Below are 15,931 nucleotides of genomic sequence, written 5' to 3'. Positions count from 1 at the left end.
ATGGTTTGCATTCATTCTCAAATTCTCTTTAATTCTGAATACACAAAAGTGGACTTTGGACACCTAACGGCTTTCGCTTTTCCTTCATAGTTTTGGGCTGTAGTCGATTTTGCGCTCTAGGTGGCTTTGGGCTCTCTACTGACTGAGGCGTGAACTCTCTTCTCCCGTAACTGTCCCTTTCCTTTCCCAGGCAGTGCAACAATATAAGAACCAACAGGGAAATTTAATGTGAATCATAATTCCTCTTTAAATTCCCATCTATAACCAAATTAAACTGGGATTCTTATGAAAAACATTGTTTTAGGAATTATTTTATGTGACTATATATTAACTCTTAAAATATTGACAAGTAAAAGAAGAACATCAACAACAAACCCAAATCATCTGCTGGGATCCTTTCAGCCAGAAGCCTCAGCTCTGCCCAAGGTGTGCTAAGCAGCTGAAGGGAAGCGCCACCAGCTTCCGCGAACTGCAATGCGCGTCTGTCTTCAAAGTCTTTTTACCCTTTAGATGGTCTATGAGTCTGTAGGATCTGATTCTTGGAGAGACCCAAGATGGCAGTAAAATATTTGAGAAACAATTAGTGAAATTTAGTTTTGCTCTCGAAAAACAAACTGTAAGAAAACTATGTTCGCTTTGTTATCAACTAATAATAGTAGTAACAACCATAATTAAAAGATAATCCATCCTTGACCTTGAGGGCATTATGCCAAGTGAATCAAGTCAGACAGAGAAAGGCAAACGCTGTGTGTCCTCACTTACATGTGGAATCTAAAAAAGCCTGGCTCACGTGAGACTGAAAGCAGAGTGGTGGTTGCTGGGCCGAGGGGTGGGGGATGGGGAGCTGCTGGTCAAAGGGAACAAACTTCCAGCTATAAGATAAGTAAGTTCTGGGGACCTAATGTAAACCATGGTGATTACAATTCACAATACTCTTATCAAATACCTGAAACTTTTTAAGAGAGTAGATCTTACATGTTACTGCCCCCCACACACAAGTGTTAATTATGTAAAGGGATAGAAGTGGAACCTATCCCTATTGTGGTAATTGTTTCTTAATATATACGTATATCAAATCTCACACTGTACACCTTAAACTTGTGTATGTCACATCAATTATATCTCCATAAAGCTGGGGAAAATGCAGATACACAGCAACAAAAGAAAAAAAAAATACCCCATGCTTTCCGGCAGCACCTACAATGTCTGTACGGGTTTTCTCTTCAATCTTCAGGACAGCGCCGAGCAGCAGGTGTGATTATCTCCATTTTGTAAATGAGGAAGAGGACAACTCCCTAGGACCGGGCTCCTCTGAGTTGTTCCTCAGGAGAAGCCTCATCAAACGACCAGGCTCCAACCATGTTGTTTCTGCTCCCACAGGAAAGCCGCAGAATTCACCCCAGGGCTCCTTTGAACTTCCCACTGTTATCGCTAAGAAGTGACCTCAGGTAATGTTTGAAGCCTGCAAGAAAGGCCCTTGGAGTCAGAGGTATTTCCTTGCTTCTGTTTAGAGGGGAGGGTGGTGAGATGCAATGGGAAGAGGCGGGACTCTGCCCTTCCACTCACCTTGGTTTGAATTTCAGCTCCAACCCTTACCAGTGGGGGCCTTGGGCAGCTTAGTTAACTGCTCTGTGCTTTAATTTCTTCACACGAAAAATAGGATGATCAAACTAACTTCACAGATTGCTATGAAGGCAAGTGACCAATGATAGGTATTCAAAGTTACCCATTCTGTTCAACTCCCTTTCTTCTTGTGTGCCCCCCAAAGGTTTGCCTTATCAGAACTGTCTATGAGAGTACAGATGAATATATTTGTTGTGTTGAGTTCCAACAAAAGCTGGGGGACTGTCAGAAAAAGAGGGGACTTTTTTTTTTTTTTTTGCCTTGTGTGGGAGGTCGGAATACATGACTTCAGAAGTTCATTCCAACTCCAGTTTCTCTGAAATGCGACCAAGCACCTTCTAAAAAACAAACACAAGAAGTCCTTCACAGACCTGTCACCTGGAACGTGTCAGCTTTTCTTAGTGGCTCATCAGATGGGCAGCCTCACTTGGGTTATTTGGCCAGTGATGAACTACAAGAGGCCCTCTTTAGCCAGACACATTAATGTAGCAAATCAACTTCAGAAGGTGACTGGGGCATAGTACGGTGAAGTCACAGAGCAATAAATAATATTTGGAAACTTAACTTACATGTAAGGAGAAGCAACGATAACATAAACAAATAAAACTGAATGAATTAGCTCATGTCTATCTCATAATCAGGCTAAAAACACACGATTCCCTAATATCACACAACACAAAGCCTATCTGCACTCAAACACCCCTTCCTTGTTACCATCCTAGGATTTTGGGAAGTTCTGCTGAATTGTCTTTACATCCATAATCTTGGCTGAAATGAGTTATGAAAAAATAAACACTTCAAAATAAACATCTAGAATTGAGGATTAGTATGAAAATTAGAGATGTGTATATCGAGTATTTTGCATTGTAAACATTTTCCTGACACCCCACTGTGGCCCAGCAAATCCACGCCAGAGCCACGCCAGCGAGGCCCAGGCTTCCTTTCTCCTCGCTGCACAGATGCCTCATCTAGGACCAATAACCTAATCTTTGCACATTTGCTTCTTTCCTTTAAAAAAGAGGAAAAAATGGAAAACAATAGCTGCTTGAAAAAACAATTTCCAGAGGAAGGTCAGTTTTCACATTCACTCCTCATCTGTGGGATAAACTGCCTGGCAAAGGATGCGTGAGTGGTCTGGCTTCAGGTTTCTGACGTAATACACCTGTTGCAGCAACGCAGCTCTTCGGGTCTACATTTTGTCAGATAATGAAGGGAAGACCAACTGTTGACTAAGGTCTCAAAACTAGCAAACGTTCTGAAGCCGAGACGGAAGTAAAAAGGTAAACAAGGTATAATTTGATTATTTAAACTGAATTTAGAGATTTATAAATAGCTATTTCCTTATTTTACCTTGAACAGGCTTAATTCAGATGCTCCAATTCTCTGCCTGCAGCGGCGAACTGCGGCGCAAGGGGGAGGGTCAAAAAACAGTCACTGTTTATAGCTCTGTTTCTTGGAGTTTTTTTATTCAACCAAGCCTTTGCCACATATGCAATTTAAAAATAAAGTAAAATCTGCTTAAATCCAGGAACTTGGATAAAAAATTTAACAGGGCCGTTTTCCTCGGTGGTGTTCTGAATATTTAAAATCCTTATGTAGGTTGATCATAATCTGTGTTAAGGGAAAAACTGATTATGGAATTTTCTTTCTTTTTAAAAAAATTGTATTTATTTATTTTTAGAGAGAGGGGAAGGGAGGGAGAAAGAGAAATACTGAGGTGCAGGAGAGAAACATCGATAGGCTGCTGCTTGCGCGCTCCCAACCAGGGACCTGGCCCGCAATCTAGGCGCGTGCCCTGACGGGGAATCAGACCAGTGACCTTTCTCAGGCCATGCTCAATGCGCTGAGCCACATCAGTGGAATTTTCTTGCTATAAATTCATACTTGTATGAAACCTTCTCATAATCACACACCCAGTTCATGGCATAGATGATGGCAATGGTTTGGTGGACATACATTTAACTCCAAACCCATCAAGTGATATATATTAAATATGAACAGCTTCCTGCATGTGAATCATAGCTTAACGCGTTGGGTTTTAAAAAGCCACGCACTTGAGCGCAGTTTTCATAGGAGATTAGAATGTCTTTATAGAAGATTAGAACACTTCGTGATTTTACAAACACAGATTCCTGCAATCGCAAACAAACCCTTTGGTGGGAACATTAGCCAGCACTACGTGTTGGAACAACTTCTAAAAACTTAATAGAAACTTTCCGTTTCCTCATCTGTTACTTCAAAACCTTGACTTTAGCCTTTGTGAGGGAATTTTTCCAGACCAGAGCCTCCTGAATGGCAGTAAAGCTGTGGGGTTCCCACTTTATTTTACCTAACATATCAGACCCTAAAAATTAGGAGTGGCAAGAGAGAAAAAAATTAACAGACAAATGTAAAGTAAGGTGCTGCTTCATGTAGAAGCTTCTCTATGACGAAATCCAGTCGTAAGACTACAATGTGTACAGCAAATCCTTTGAGCAGGTGTTTCATAACAGGATCAGTGTTGGGTTTAAGAAAGATGGTGACGAGAACCTATCACCACCCCACATCATCACATGTCACAAAAGCAATGACACTGACCCACTTCCCTCAAGGCATCCCCGTCCCCATCCGTCTGAAGAAAGCTAACAAAGGTCAGCTCCCCTAATACCATCATTCTTTGAGTCTATTCCTTGAGCGGAGTGCCGCCCGGGGGTTCAGCGGTCGGCATGAAAACTAGTGAACTGGGGCCTCAAAAAAAAGTCAATGAATTTATTTCTATCCCACGGGTAGTTTTTGGCCCAGTGCTTCAGCTCTGTCACATCATGACACACAAGCAAATGACTGTGTTTGAACAACACACGGGGGTGACTGGATGCAGCTGCTTGGAGCCAGAAGTGACTGGCTTGACAGATGAAGGGAGGTTCTGGGGAGACTCAGGCCCCACTCAGTGCCCAGGGCCAAGGGGACCTGCATTTTGGAGCTAACATGCAGCTAGGTCATTCTTGCCACCCTGGTTTGGCAGCTTGGTCTAGGCCATCGGTACTCCGTGGATCAGGTCTGTGCAACAAGCAAGGAACCAACACTAAATTCCAACCAAACTAATGCCAATAACCAACCAAACCTGCTGGACTGGTTCCCTAGAGTCAGTCGAATACTTGCTCCCATTGCGAAACCACCAGATGTAAAGCGCGAGTGAGCGTGTGTATGTGTTCTGGGTAAATTCTCTCTCTCAGCTCCCACACTCATTCAGCAAGAATTTTTTTTAAGCATCAAATTACGGGAAAGTGCTAGGAAGCCCAGAAGAGGAAACAGACAAGATTCTGCCCTCAAGGAAACTTCTGTCCTATAGGGGAAACAAGACATTTATATAAGTTACATTTGCTAAATGAATCAGAGAGTAATTGCAGCATGAGGTAAGGAGAGAGACTTTCCAGAAGAGAGCAGTAAAGACACTGCTGTGGAAGTAGGGCAGCGAGGAGACAGGAGACACTTCCCTGCAGACAGGTGAAGGGAGCGTGGGAGAAGGCGGCGCTGAGCTCCAGTCTTGGGGGAGCCCTCCACGGGACTTGGGGGGCCACCAGGTCCTCCCAGCAGGGCAGAAGAAAGGAAGCAAAATATCTCCCCATTTTAAATGTGCAGTTTGTAAACAAAGCTCTGCTAAAAAACAAAATAGGTGGCGTGTAGGGTTGGGGGCAATGGGAAAGAAGGTTGGAATGAATAATTAACATGAACTTTTACAAAAGCTCTGTGATGGGTTTTAATTGTTTTCCTCACCCTTCCTTGTGGCAGATAATTGAAAGCCTGAGAAACAGTTCATGTCTTTAAAAACAACCTACTCTGTCTATGGAAAAGGGATTCTGGGTCACAAGCCAGTCTGTGCGGTTATCCTTCAACTGTCAGCTAAGACATTTTCTTTCCCAAAGGAACTCCAAGGTGTAGAAAGCTCCCAGTTTTACCTAACATATTTTATTTTAATATGAGTTCCCAGTTGTTACCAGTGTCAAGAGCTTAGGAAGCGGTGCTGTGTCCTATGGAACCCTATAGGTGCATGAGCTGAACCCATTTCTGTGTTGCCCAGCCAAGGGGTCTGCAAAGAGCTGGCGCTTCTGTGGCTCTCGGGCCTCTAAACGCCTGGGAGAGCCACGTGGCCACTCTTCATTTCTGAAGCTGACACAGTTTAAAAGTCATCACTGGAAACCTGTGCATGGGCAATCCCATCTCTTCTTGAACGAGGAACGTCCAACAGTCATTCCAGCCACATGAGAGGGTAGGCAGCTTCCGCCCCACAGCGTCCTCTTACAAGAGGTGAAAGCAGAGAAAAAGGAGTGTGGCTGAGAAAAACGTTTTAACTAGAGGTGGAACACAGAAAACCCTCGGGCTGATGTCAGCATCCAGGTATCCCACACGAAGACCTGTTATATCCCAAGACGGGTATTCACACCACTGTGTGGCCGGAGCTGGATACCTTCTGCGTCTACCTGACCACATCTTCCTTCCCGGGCCGGGATGCCGTGGCTTTGCAGAACTTAGCCAACTATTTCCCTGGCCAGTCCCAGGAGGGGAGGGAACATGCTGGGAGACCGATGAAGCTGCAGAACCGACGAGGCGGCTGCATCTTCCTTGAGGAGCAGGGAAGCAGCGCATGAGGGCTGAGAGAGCAGCGGAGGCGTGGAGTGTGCGGTACACTTAGAACTGCGTGAACCGGCCCCTGACACAAACGACCCCACTGTGCGGTTTCCTTGAGACTTGTGGCCTGAGCAGGCGAAATCCATCAAAGGAAGGGGTGACCTCCTAAGCAACGTACACGAGAAGGGGGCCCACAAACCTGGCACTGCAGAGTGTCCCCTTGCCAAGCACACCCTGGGAGGCAGCGGTGCACAGAGCTAAGCCCTGGACTGGCTTCTCCATCACCACGTGGTGGCTTGCCTGGTCCCCAGAGCAGGGCATGCATGCATGTTGGGGCTACTTTTCCCTTTTCTATAAGTTCTGCCAAACATCCACGTAAATTCTGCTGTTTGTGTCATTCCTTCACATGAAATAATTTGGTACACTCCCCCAAACAAAAGAAAGCAAAACTACGAGGCCTACCTGCCATCGAAGAAGAAGAATTTCCCGCGTCCATTCTTTTCTCCGTGAACAAAGTTCCCCTCAAATCTGTCAGTGGAGGAGTAGGTGACGGTGCAGAACCCGTGCGGTAACCCATCGTCGTCCAGGTGCCCTGGAGGAAGGGAATCACAAGGCAGACCTTAGCATCTTCCACGCTCCCCACGATGCGTCGGGACAAGGGGCTGCCAGCAAGTCCTCTGAGCGGCCGAAGGGTTCCTTCCCTGCTCAAGTGGAGGGTGAGAAGGAAGGCCACTCACCTCAGCCGCATCAGCGGAACCAGCCTGACTGTTCTGCACACTGTGTGAGCGGCTGGGTCCACTGGAGCGGGGCTTAGAGGCATTTCCGAGATGAACACCAAATAAGCTTGCATTTCAGTGTGACTGAGGGTTCTTGTCACTAATGACAACTGCAGTGCCTCTTTCAGTTTCCCAAGTCCCCCCCCTACCTGAACTTCTCATGTTAGGAATTAAGGCCCCCAAACTGATGCTTACCAGAAACGAAGTTGAGATAACATCATTTTACAGCCTGTCGCCAGGTACACTGTCTTTACAATGAGTCACCTGACTGGAGAGCTAGCACACTACCTGAGTTTTTATGTCATTCTACAGTAGGACATGGAGGGCTGCTAGCCAGGGAGCTTCTGAAAACCCCTGCTATCAGTCACATTCAAGCAAGGCACATGGCCATGTCTCTAAAACCGTCCAAATATTCATATCCCTCATTGTGCTAACATGTGAACCCGGAGTCCATGTTTGAGCTTAAGTTGAACCTTGAACTCACTGCTTTACTTGACAAAATCTTCCAGCTTTGAATGTTTACTAATAACCTTGTCCTATACCTTCTACCGTTGTGTTTGGAAACAGTGACTTTGAACGTCAGCAGCGGTTATGATACTATGGTCTTTAAAGTGCTGGTCCTGCCAGGGTCACAGACTAGCGTGTTTCAGTCAGTGTTTAGGATTTTTATTATTGTCTCCACATTTCACAGAACCCAGGAGCCCCCACATTGGTGTCTCCCCAGTCATTCTGGTGAGCTGGCTTTGCAGAGGTGAGTGAAAATGAAGGCAGTAGTTAATCTCGGGGCTTTTGCTTGGGAGAATGGCCTCCCAAGCAAGAGAAAACACACCATGTCACTGTATGAGCACTTTAGTGTCTAAAGTGATTTTTTTCTAAAGTGCTAGAAGAATTTCACCCCTTGGAAGAGATGTAAATAAACACTGTTATAAAGAACAGAAACCTCTGTATTTTTACTGTATTATTATGTAAACATAAAATAGCTAGGGACAAATATGTTGTTTTGTTTTTACATCTGACTCTGTATGGAATGAGTTACCTAGAATGTATTGCAGTAAAACATGGCTGCCTAAATATATCACACCTGATACAGCTCCTTTCCTCCCAACACAGGTTTTTTCCTACCAAGAGCCAGGAAATTAATGGTCAGAAGGGAAATAAGCCATAATTGCTTTCTTCTCACTCAGAATCCAACTGTATGTCTCACAATTCAATGACACCGAATCATATGAAATAGTTTGGACAATTATCTTTTAAATATCTACTGATACACTTCTCTCATTGAAATAAATTAAATCTACTTTTTTATTTTCATTTTAAAAAAGCCACTCAGTGTATAGCTGAACACCTTCTTTATTGAAATGTTGTTGGTATCAAATTCAATTTAACTATTAACATTCCTATGAATTTAGCATTTCACTTTTGATTTAGGTATCAGTATCAGATATTGAAGATTGTATTCAATACAATCAGATATTGTATTGAATTATGTACCAATTTGTTGGAAGTGCTTTCCCCGTAGAAAACAGTTCACATATTTCAGACATTAGAAAGTTAATGTTTGATAAAATCTTTTATTCTATTTTAGATCAAGAGAAATATAACCATGAACATTAAAGAAAAAGAAACCCAATGTAAATTCGTTTCCAGCTCCCCTCATTCACAATAGTACTGTCCTATTTCTAAATAAAACACTGCAGGTGCACACTCAGCAATGGAATTTAGATATTAGAGAAAATGGAAAGTGTCATGTAACACACTAAAAGCACTTAAGGGTCAGTACCGATCCCAAAGGAGATGAAAGCAAAAGTGTCAGCCTCACTCCACGAGGACTACTTGTTTCAAAGCCTCTTTTGACAGGTCAGGGAAGGGGGTCCCATCACCTTCTCAGTCTCTAGGAAGAGAGAGGAACAGAGAGGAGCTGAGGGACGATGGCCGTTTTCTGGCGACATCGTGTGTTTAGAAGGTGTCCGGACACCTGATGCTTCCCTGCCATTTTAAAGGCGCTAGGTTGCTTGTTGAGAAAACGTGAAATCTCCCTCTATCAGACCACTGCAGGACCCCTTGTTGGCCTGTTTGCTATTTCTTTCCCAAAGGAGGAGATGATCAATTAATAGAATCAGTGAACAGGAGGTAGATAGTAAGGGTAGTCATCATTCAAGACTTGCCCCCTGAAGGTTTGATGGCCTGGATGCATTGTCCTAGCTGGAGAACTTAACAGATAAAACAGCACCCAACCCAAACAGTCACAACAAAGAGACTCTTCCAGACAGAAACGCAGGGAGAGAGGCGGGGCACGGTGCCCTCACCTCTCCTCTCGACGCTAGTGCTGCAGGAGCCTCCGCAGGGCTCTTTCGCAAACGCCATCTGCCCAGTAGATCGTGTCATTTTTGTCTTGCCAGTAATAGTCAATTTGAGGCAGAGGGAAACTGATACACAGAGAAGAAAAAAGTTTGTGTCCCTGATGATGCATCTGGCATTGGACTGTGTGCTTTCCTGTGATCTAAATTAAACCTCACGACAACCTCCCAAGTGCCAGTTGTAGAGACAAGGAAGCCAGTGCTGTGTGACTTGCCCAAGGAGCACATTAACTGCTCTGAATGTCCTACTGAAGGCTAGAAGCCCCTTTCTTAAGTCTTTCAATTCCCTTTCCCTCTACGTGAGGGGCAACTGGCAGAAGCCCCTTCCATCCCTGCTGATGGTGGATGCAGGTGCCTCCAACCAGGTACCGAATGGGAAGAGTCTTTGCAAGGAAGATAGTTCTCATAGAGCCACCAGGACGTGCAACAGCACATCCCGGATGCAAATCCTGGTCCCCTCCGAGGGTTGCCTAACTCAAAGAGAAATACTAGTCCTTCCTGCTCTGAGCGAAAGTCGTTTCATGAAATGCGCCAAGTCAGCCAACCGCCTCTCAGGCCAGTTCCCACTAAAGGGAGGATAAGCACGCGGCCAACCCACAAGGGAGACTCGTGCCACGATTGCTCCGTGTTGATAACTCTGTCCCAGCTCCTTGTGCTGTTTGCAGCACGGTTTTAAATATTTATAAAAGTTAGAGAAAGGGGAGAAAATGTAACAGCTTCACGGTCTACTTGTCCACTTTGTTTTGAAGGTTACTTTCTCCTGAATGGATAGAAAGTGAAACTTTTCCCTTGGAGTTACCTCTGAGCTTTTTCCTTAACCTGATGAAAGCCGGGCCTGTCTGTACCCTGCGCAGCGGCCCTGCGGTACACCGGAGGCGGCCGGCTTCCGGCCTCAGGCCCACTCTCGGCAGAGTGGGCGGGGGCATGTGTGTGTTCCCTTAGAACAAAAGACTCTTAACGTGCATTGTTGGTTTTGTAAACTAGAACTGGTCTTAAGGAAAAAAAAAAAAGTAACAACAACAATAAAAGGCAAGCTTTTTATGTTTAGTGCAAAGAACATACCCTCGTGGTGATGCATTTACACTAGTTGTTAAAAACATAATTTGATTTTTAAAAACGATTTTATTTATTTTTAGAGAGGGGAGGGGAGGGAGAAAGAGGGAAACATCAGTGTGTGGTCGCCTCTGGAGCGCCCCCTACTGGGGAGCTGACCTGCAACCCAGGCATGTGCCTTGAATGGGAATCGAATAGGCCACCCTTTGGTGGGCTGGCAGGCACTCAATCCACTGAGTCACACCATCCAGGGTTTGAGAGTAATTCTTTACCAGAGCTCAATTATTAATGGTGACGGTCATAATTTTAAGGTGTGGCCACAAGGAGAGGTCGGTACACTGCGCCCGCATTTTCCCTAAGTATGGAGCAGGAGCAGGCTGATGAGAGACAGGCAGGATAAGATATTAGGTAGACAGATAAAAATGCTCTTAATATTTTCAGGGGCTTGGGGCAGTGTAATGCTGAGATGCTTGTTTTCATTCTGGCTGCTTAGTTCTGGGGATTCTGTTCTCCCCCTTTTTGTCTCCTGTGTATTTTCAGGCCTTTTCCATTTTTTTTCCCACCCTCTTAAGTGCATGTCGGACTATTGCAAAGAGCCTTGTAGGTGATGGCCTCGCCTGCTCACCATTGCCTTGTCATCTGCCCAGAGCAGAGCTCTGGTCCTATCATTCCCAGCTCTAAAGAGTCCCATGGCTGCCCGTGGCTTCCAGTCCAGTCTGTGCCTGCGGCCTCTGACACAGCCACTTTTTCCTGTGTGCCCCTCCACCTTCATCCTGGGCCCTCGGTCAGAGCAGAACCAGGTGGTTCATCTCTGCACGTGACTGTGTAAGTCCACTCTCTCTGTCTTTACTCACAAGGTTCCCCACTCAACGGGACTCAACTCCCTACCACCTCCTCTGGGAGCTCTTTCCCCACCTCCTCCCCCAACCCAGAACTGATGTTTACTTCCTCTCAACCGCCCTAATTCATCTGCTTACATAGGATATATTTATTTGAGATTATATTAGGAACCACATTGTATTTATCCTTTTATCTGTTGGCTGACAAAGACATGGAGAGTTAGTAATAGAACTTCTGTTTCCAAAGCTCAACCTCACTTCCCATTGAACCAATGAGCCTCAGAGTTTTTAAAAACCCATTGCAGAGCTCGGGTGGAGGCCTTGGGCCTCTGAGGGGCAGGGCTGGCTCCTGTCCCAGAGGAACACAGCTGGTCTGGTACACAGACATGCTACCGCCACCCAGCTGTCCTCAGGGACTCATCCACTCAGAGCTCAGAACTTCACTGGAGACCCAGCTCTGCCAGGACAGAGAACCAAAATGTATACGATGTGGCAAAGGACATTTCAAGTCCTGAACAGACCAGTTTGTTCCCCAGAGCAATTTTCTTAGGAGGAAGGGAAAGGAAGTCTGTTGCAGAGGCTGTAAGTTAAATTCTCTTGCCCCACATTTTTTCTGAATGTCACTGAACTCCATCAGAATCGACTTCTAAACAGTTGCCACTGATAAAGAGGAATAGTGACGTAATATTTAACTGTTGCTTCCAGCCCCACGTCCCAAGTGTTCCATACATGTGATGACTTGTTAAAAGTCAACAATAAGAAAAATGTAGAGAGAGGGTTGGGTACGGTGGAGCGGGGCTCTGGAGGGTCAAACCTGTCTCCCACTCCACTGAGTGGGTGCTGGGCTTAGTTCTCAACCTTCCTATGCTTCAGTTTCCTCCTCGGAAAAATTCGGATAATATCAACACCCACCCTGTAAGACTGAATGGATCACGTGTGTATGAGACACTCAGCACAGAGCCTGCACAGACTAAGAACCACACAATTATAGCAATAACAACAGCTAATACAAGGAAACTACTGAGAACAGAGGCTTTGTTGATGAAGAGACGGAGGTTAGTTGGTGCTTGAACACCAAGACATTCAGACTAGCTTTATACCAGCCTCCCCGCATGTGCCTGATGCTAAGGAAAGACTGTTACAGATGCCACTAAAAGGCCAAGAACGGCTGGAGAAAAGTCTGCTGGTGCGGTTTCCTGCACGTACACTCTCATACTCTAGACGCGGTGCAACTTTGAGCCTTAGATGTCTCAAATGACTTTTAAAGAGTCTCTGTTACTGTAATTGTCTACTATTAGGTACAACTGAGTGATCATGTGTCCTGGATTGCCCCAAACGTTTAAGACTTAAGCCTAAATTGTCCCAGCCTAAGTATATACATATAAAAGTTTCAGGTGTACAACATTATAATTCACCTGCATGCACTGGAAAATGCTCACCTGCAAAAGTCCAAGGGCTTTCCACCACCATTCAGTTGGCTCCTTTTCTCCCTTTCTCCCACCCCACCCCGCTCCCCCTCGTACCCACGGATCTGTTCTCTGTATCTATGAGTTTGTTTTCGTTTTACCGGTGTTAAGTATTAGTAGTGACCCCTGTCACCCTCAAGCATGGTCTGATTTTTGGACAATAACCTACACGGTCACCCTATAAAACAGAACCTTCCTTGTTTATATAAAGAACTTTGTTTCTGTGACTTGAACAAGCTAAAAAACAACACGGATACATTTCTCAAGTTGCTTGTTCACATTCTGCAAGGAGCCTGGGGACCATGGGCTTGTATTTCTAGACAGCTTCAAAGGAGAAAGTATTTAATCTGAAGAGCGCTTTCCATGGTCAAGGGTTGGCGTTAAAATTTCACAAGCACAAGTAAAAGTGAACTTTGAAGAATGAGAGCAAGCCCTGACAATTTGAGAAGAGCTTTTTTTTTTCATTTATCTTTCATAACATGAACGCACTAGAAGTTAATAACTTAAATTGTAAGAAGGCTTCCCATGGGCGGACTCAGTGTCTTTGGGCGCCGGTGAGCCCCGATTCGCAGGCTTCACTTAGAGAGATAAGTAGTTCTGTGAGTTTACAACACTGACACATTAAAACAACAACAAACACTCTTTGAAGCTGGTAAAGAACTATGTTTTAATAGTTACATTAACGGATACCTTTTAGAGAATTCAGAAATACTCTTCTACTTAAGTCATCCTAAGACCCCACGAGCACTGCAAAAGGAGTCAATGACGTTTTATGAAAACAAAAATGGATTTCTCCCAATGCAGCCATAACTACGTATCTTTATGCATGTGTGCGGTGTGGCCACTTTGTTTTTCTTTACCATTTATGAGAACTTATTTCTACAAATGAGCTAGGAACCAGACTCAACCCACAGCTAAAAATTACGTACTTAGATGCTTAGTTTAAACTACTCTGGGTTTTAAGCTTTTACAAATAAATATATCACAATAGTATGAATTAAAATTATAAAAAATAAAAGTAAATATTCTGGAATAATACCACACAACATTGCAAAAATCACGACGTACAGGCTGGGTATAATCAAATAAATAAATACACCAAAGTGTATTTTCCAGTATTCATCGTTACAAAATCATAACATCTCATGATACAAACAACGTGATTGTATAACGTCCCCACCTCGGTTTTTAGAACTAGCTTTAAAAAAAAAAAAAAAGAGGTGGAGAAACTCGGCAAAACAAAGTGGCGAGAAAAGTCGGGGGGGAGGGGCGCTAGAAAAGAAGGGGCGGAGAAATACGACACCGAGGCGGTGATATCACCCACAGCCAACTGCATGGAATTCAGAAAGTTAGGTGTCACCCAGCAATTTCGGTCCGGGCTCGCGGCGCGCCCGCACAGCGTGGCGGCGGCGGCGGCACCGGCTCGGCTGCCGGAGGGGGAGGGGGCGGTGCGGCTGAGTTCGCTCGGGGACATCAGGGGAGGGCCACCGCCTCCTGGCCGGCGCGCGCTCCAGCCCCGGGCCGGGCGCGCTGTCCCTTGCCTCGCGATGATTTCATCTTTTCGGAAGAGCGGCCGCCCAGGACGCGGCTGCCACGTGCCAGGTTCGGCCCCGTGCGCTGCGCCGGGGGACCCACCCGGACGCGGTCGCGGTCACCGCGAGTCCCAGCGGCGAACCGAAGGAAAGGGCTGGCGTCTGGAGCGGGGCTCGGGGTTGCCTAACCCGGCGCGGGCATTGCTCCGCCGAGACCGCGGGTCTCAGGGGGCTATCCTCTTGCGCACCCCCACCTTCCATTCCCGGGAGGAGCAAGGCCGGAGCGCGGAGCGAGGTTCACAACTCCGAGGACGGGATGCAGGCTGTGGCCGGAGGGATGGAGCAGCCGTGCCCTCCCCGGAGCCCCGGCCCGGAGGCACCCGGTTCCCGGCCTGCGCCCCGCCGCGCAGCGCGCGCTCCCGGCGGCGTGGCGCTGGCTGTCCGGCCCGTGCCTGCGCCGGGCAGCGGGCCACCCACGTAGGGGACAGTGGCGGCCGTGGGGCCCGGCGCCGCGCCGGTCACCGCCTGCCACTCCTTCCGCGTTCCGAGCCCTCGGTGCCTCCTCCCCCGGCCCCAGAGAAACGCTCGTACCTTCCACCGCCTCCTCCACCATCTCGTCGTCGCTATCCATGGCGGCCGGGGACCCTGCCCAGCTCGGGGCCGCGCGGCTGCCTCCCGTCCCTCCGGGTGCTCCGGCGGCTGGGCGAGCGCTGGGGCTGAACCCTGCGAGTTTGGAGGAGGAGGAGGAAGAGGAGGAGCAGTCGGGGCTGGCTCGCACTGCCTCCCCCTACAGCCCTTTCAATTTCTTGGCCTTCAGCTGCTGCTGCCGCAGCCGTCCCTCCTCCCTTCGCCCACTTGCCCCTCGCCTCCGAGGCCCCGGGGTGCCGCCGTGGCCGCCGCCGCCGCAACTTTCTCCTGTAATAACCCCTCTTTGTTAGCGAGCAGCTGATCCGCTGACATCACCCGGCGCCGGTGCGCTCCCTCCCGCGCTGATTGACAGTTCCCTGTCCCTTCCCAGAAGTAAGGCTCCTTAAAACGAAAGGCGCTCCGGGTCCGCGCTGCCTCTGTACCCCAGCCAACCAGCCCTCCGGCCCATCAGGTTTTCCTCTTGGCTTCTCGGGGTCTCTGTGCGCTCCGAGGTCGCTGCGCGGTCCTGGGCGTCGAGGGGGTCTCGCGGGCACTTGGGACCACCGGGTACCCGCCCTCGGGGGTCTCCGCGCTCCCGACCTCCAGCTGCGGCGGGGGCACTGGGAACCGTTTGTCCTGGTGCCGGCCAGCCCCGCCCCCCAACAGCCTCCAAGGAGCGAGGAACGCCAGGGCAGCGTTTCTGACGCTCCCGCGCCACGGCTTCCTCTCGCCCACGTCGCCACTTCACCCCGTTTGCCACCCGGAGCTGCACAAGTGCGGCACGCACGGGAGCGCAGGTGTCCCCGTATTGCCGCATCAAATCAGAGAGCAGGTTTCCCAGGCTCCAGGAGGTGACACCCGGCCCCGATTCCGCCGGACCGTGGCTCCCACCCCAGCGTGCTTCGTCCCCGCCTGGCTCGGGACCGCCAGGCGTCTCAGTGGTTCAAAAACCCGGCAAGCCCGAACTGTCGCGGGCTCTGTATCGGGCAGGAAACTGGCCGCACGGAGGGCACGCTGGTCCCTCCTCGCAGTGGGGTCGTGGAGAAGGAGCTG

At 47.7% G+C, this 15,931-nt stretch overlaps 1 protein-coding gene across 1 annotated transcript in view; it reads right to left on the bottom strand.

Annotated features, from left to right (window-relative positions):
• The window catches only part of SETD7 (SET domain containing 7, histone lysine methyltransferase), a 40,574-nt gene extending 25,541 nt beyond the window's left edge, over positions 1-15,033 (bottom strand). The window contains exons 1-2 of the mRNA XM_054563020.1: positions 14,843-15,033; positions 6,691-6,820 (exon numbers count right to left, since the gene is read on the bottom strand). Of these exons, the coding sequence (XP_054418995.1) occupies positions 6,691-6,820; positions 14,843-14,882 (170 nt within the window). The 5' untranslated portion in view covers positions 14,883-15,033. The remainder of the gene's footprint in view (positions 1-6,690; positions 6,821-14,842) is intronic.
• Positions 15,034-15,931: the final 898 nt, after the last annotated feature.

Source organism: Pteronotus mesoamericanus, unplaced genomic scaffold (assembly GCF_021234165.1).
Source record: "Pteronotus mesoamericanus isolate MK-2021 breed Mesoamerican mustached bat unplaced genomic scaffold, CSHL_Meso_final contig_163, whole genome shotgun sequence".
Taxonomy (NCBI): Eukaryota; Metazoa; Chordata; class Mammalia; order Chiroptera; family Mormoopidae; genus Pteronotus; species Pteronotus mesoamericanus.
Note: the sequence above shows the minus strand (reverse complement) of the source record. Positions and strands in the feature narration are given on the sequence as shown.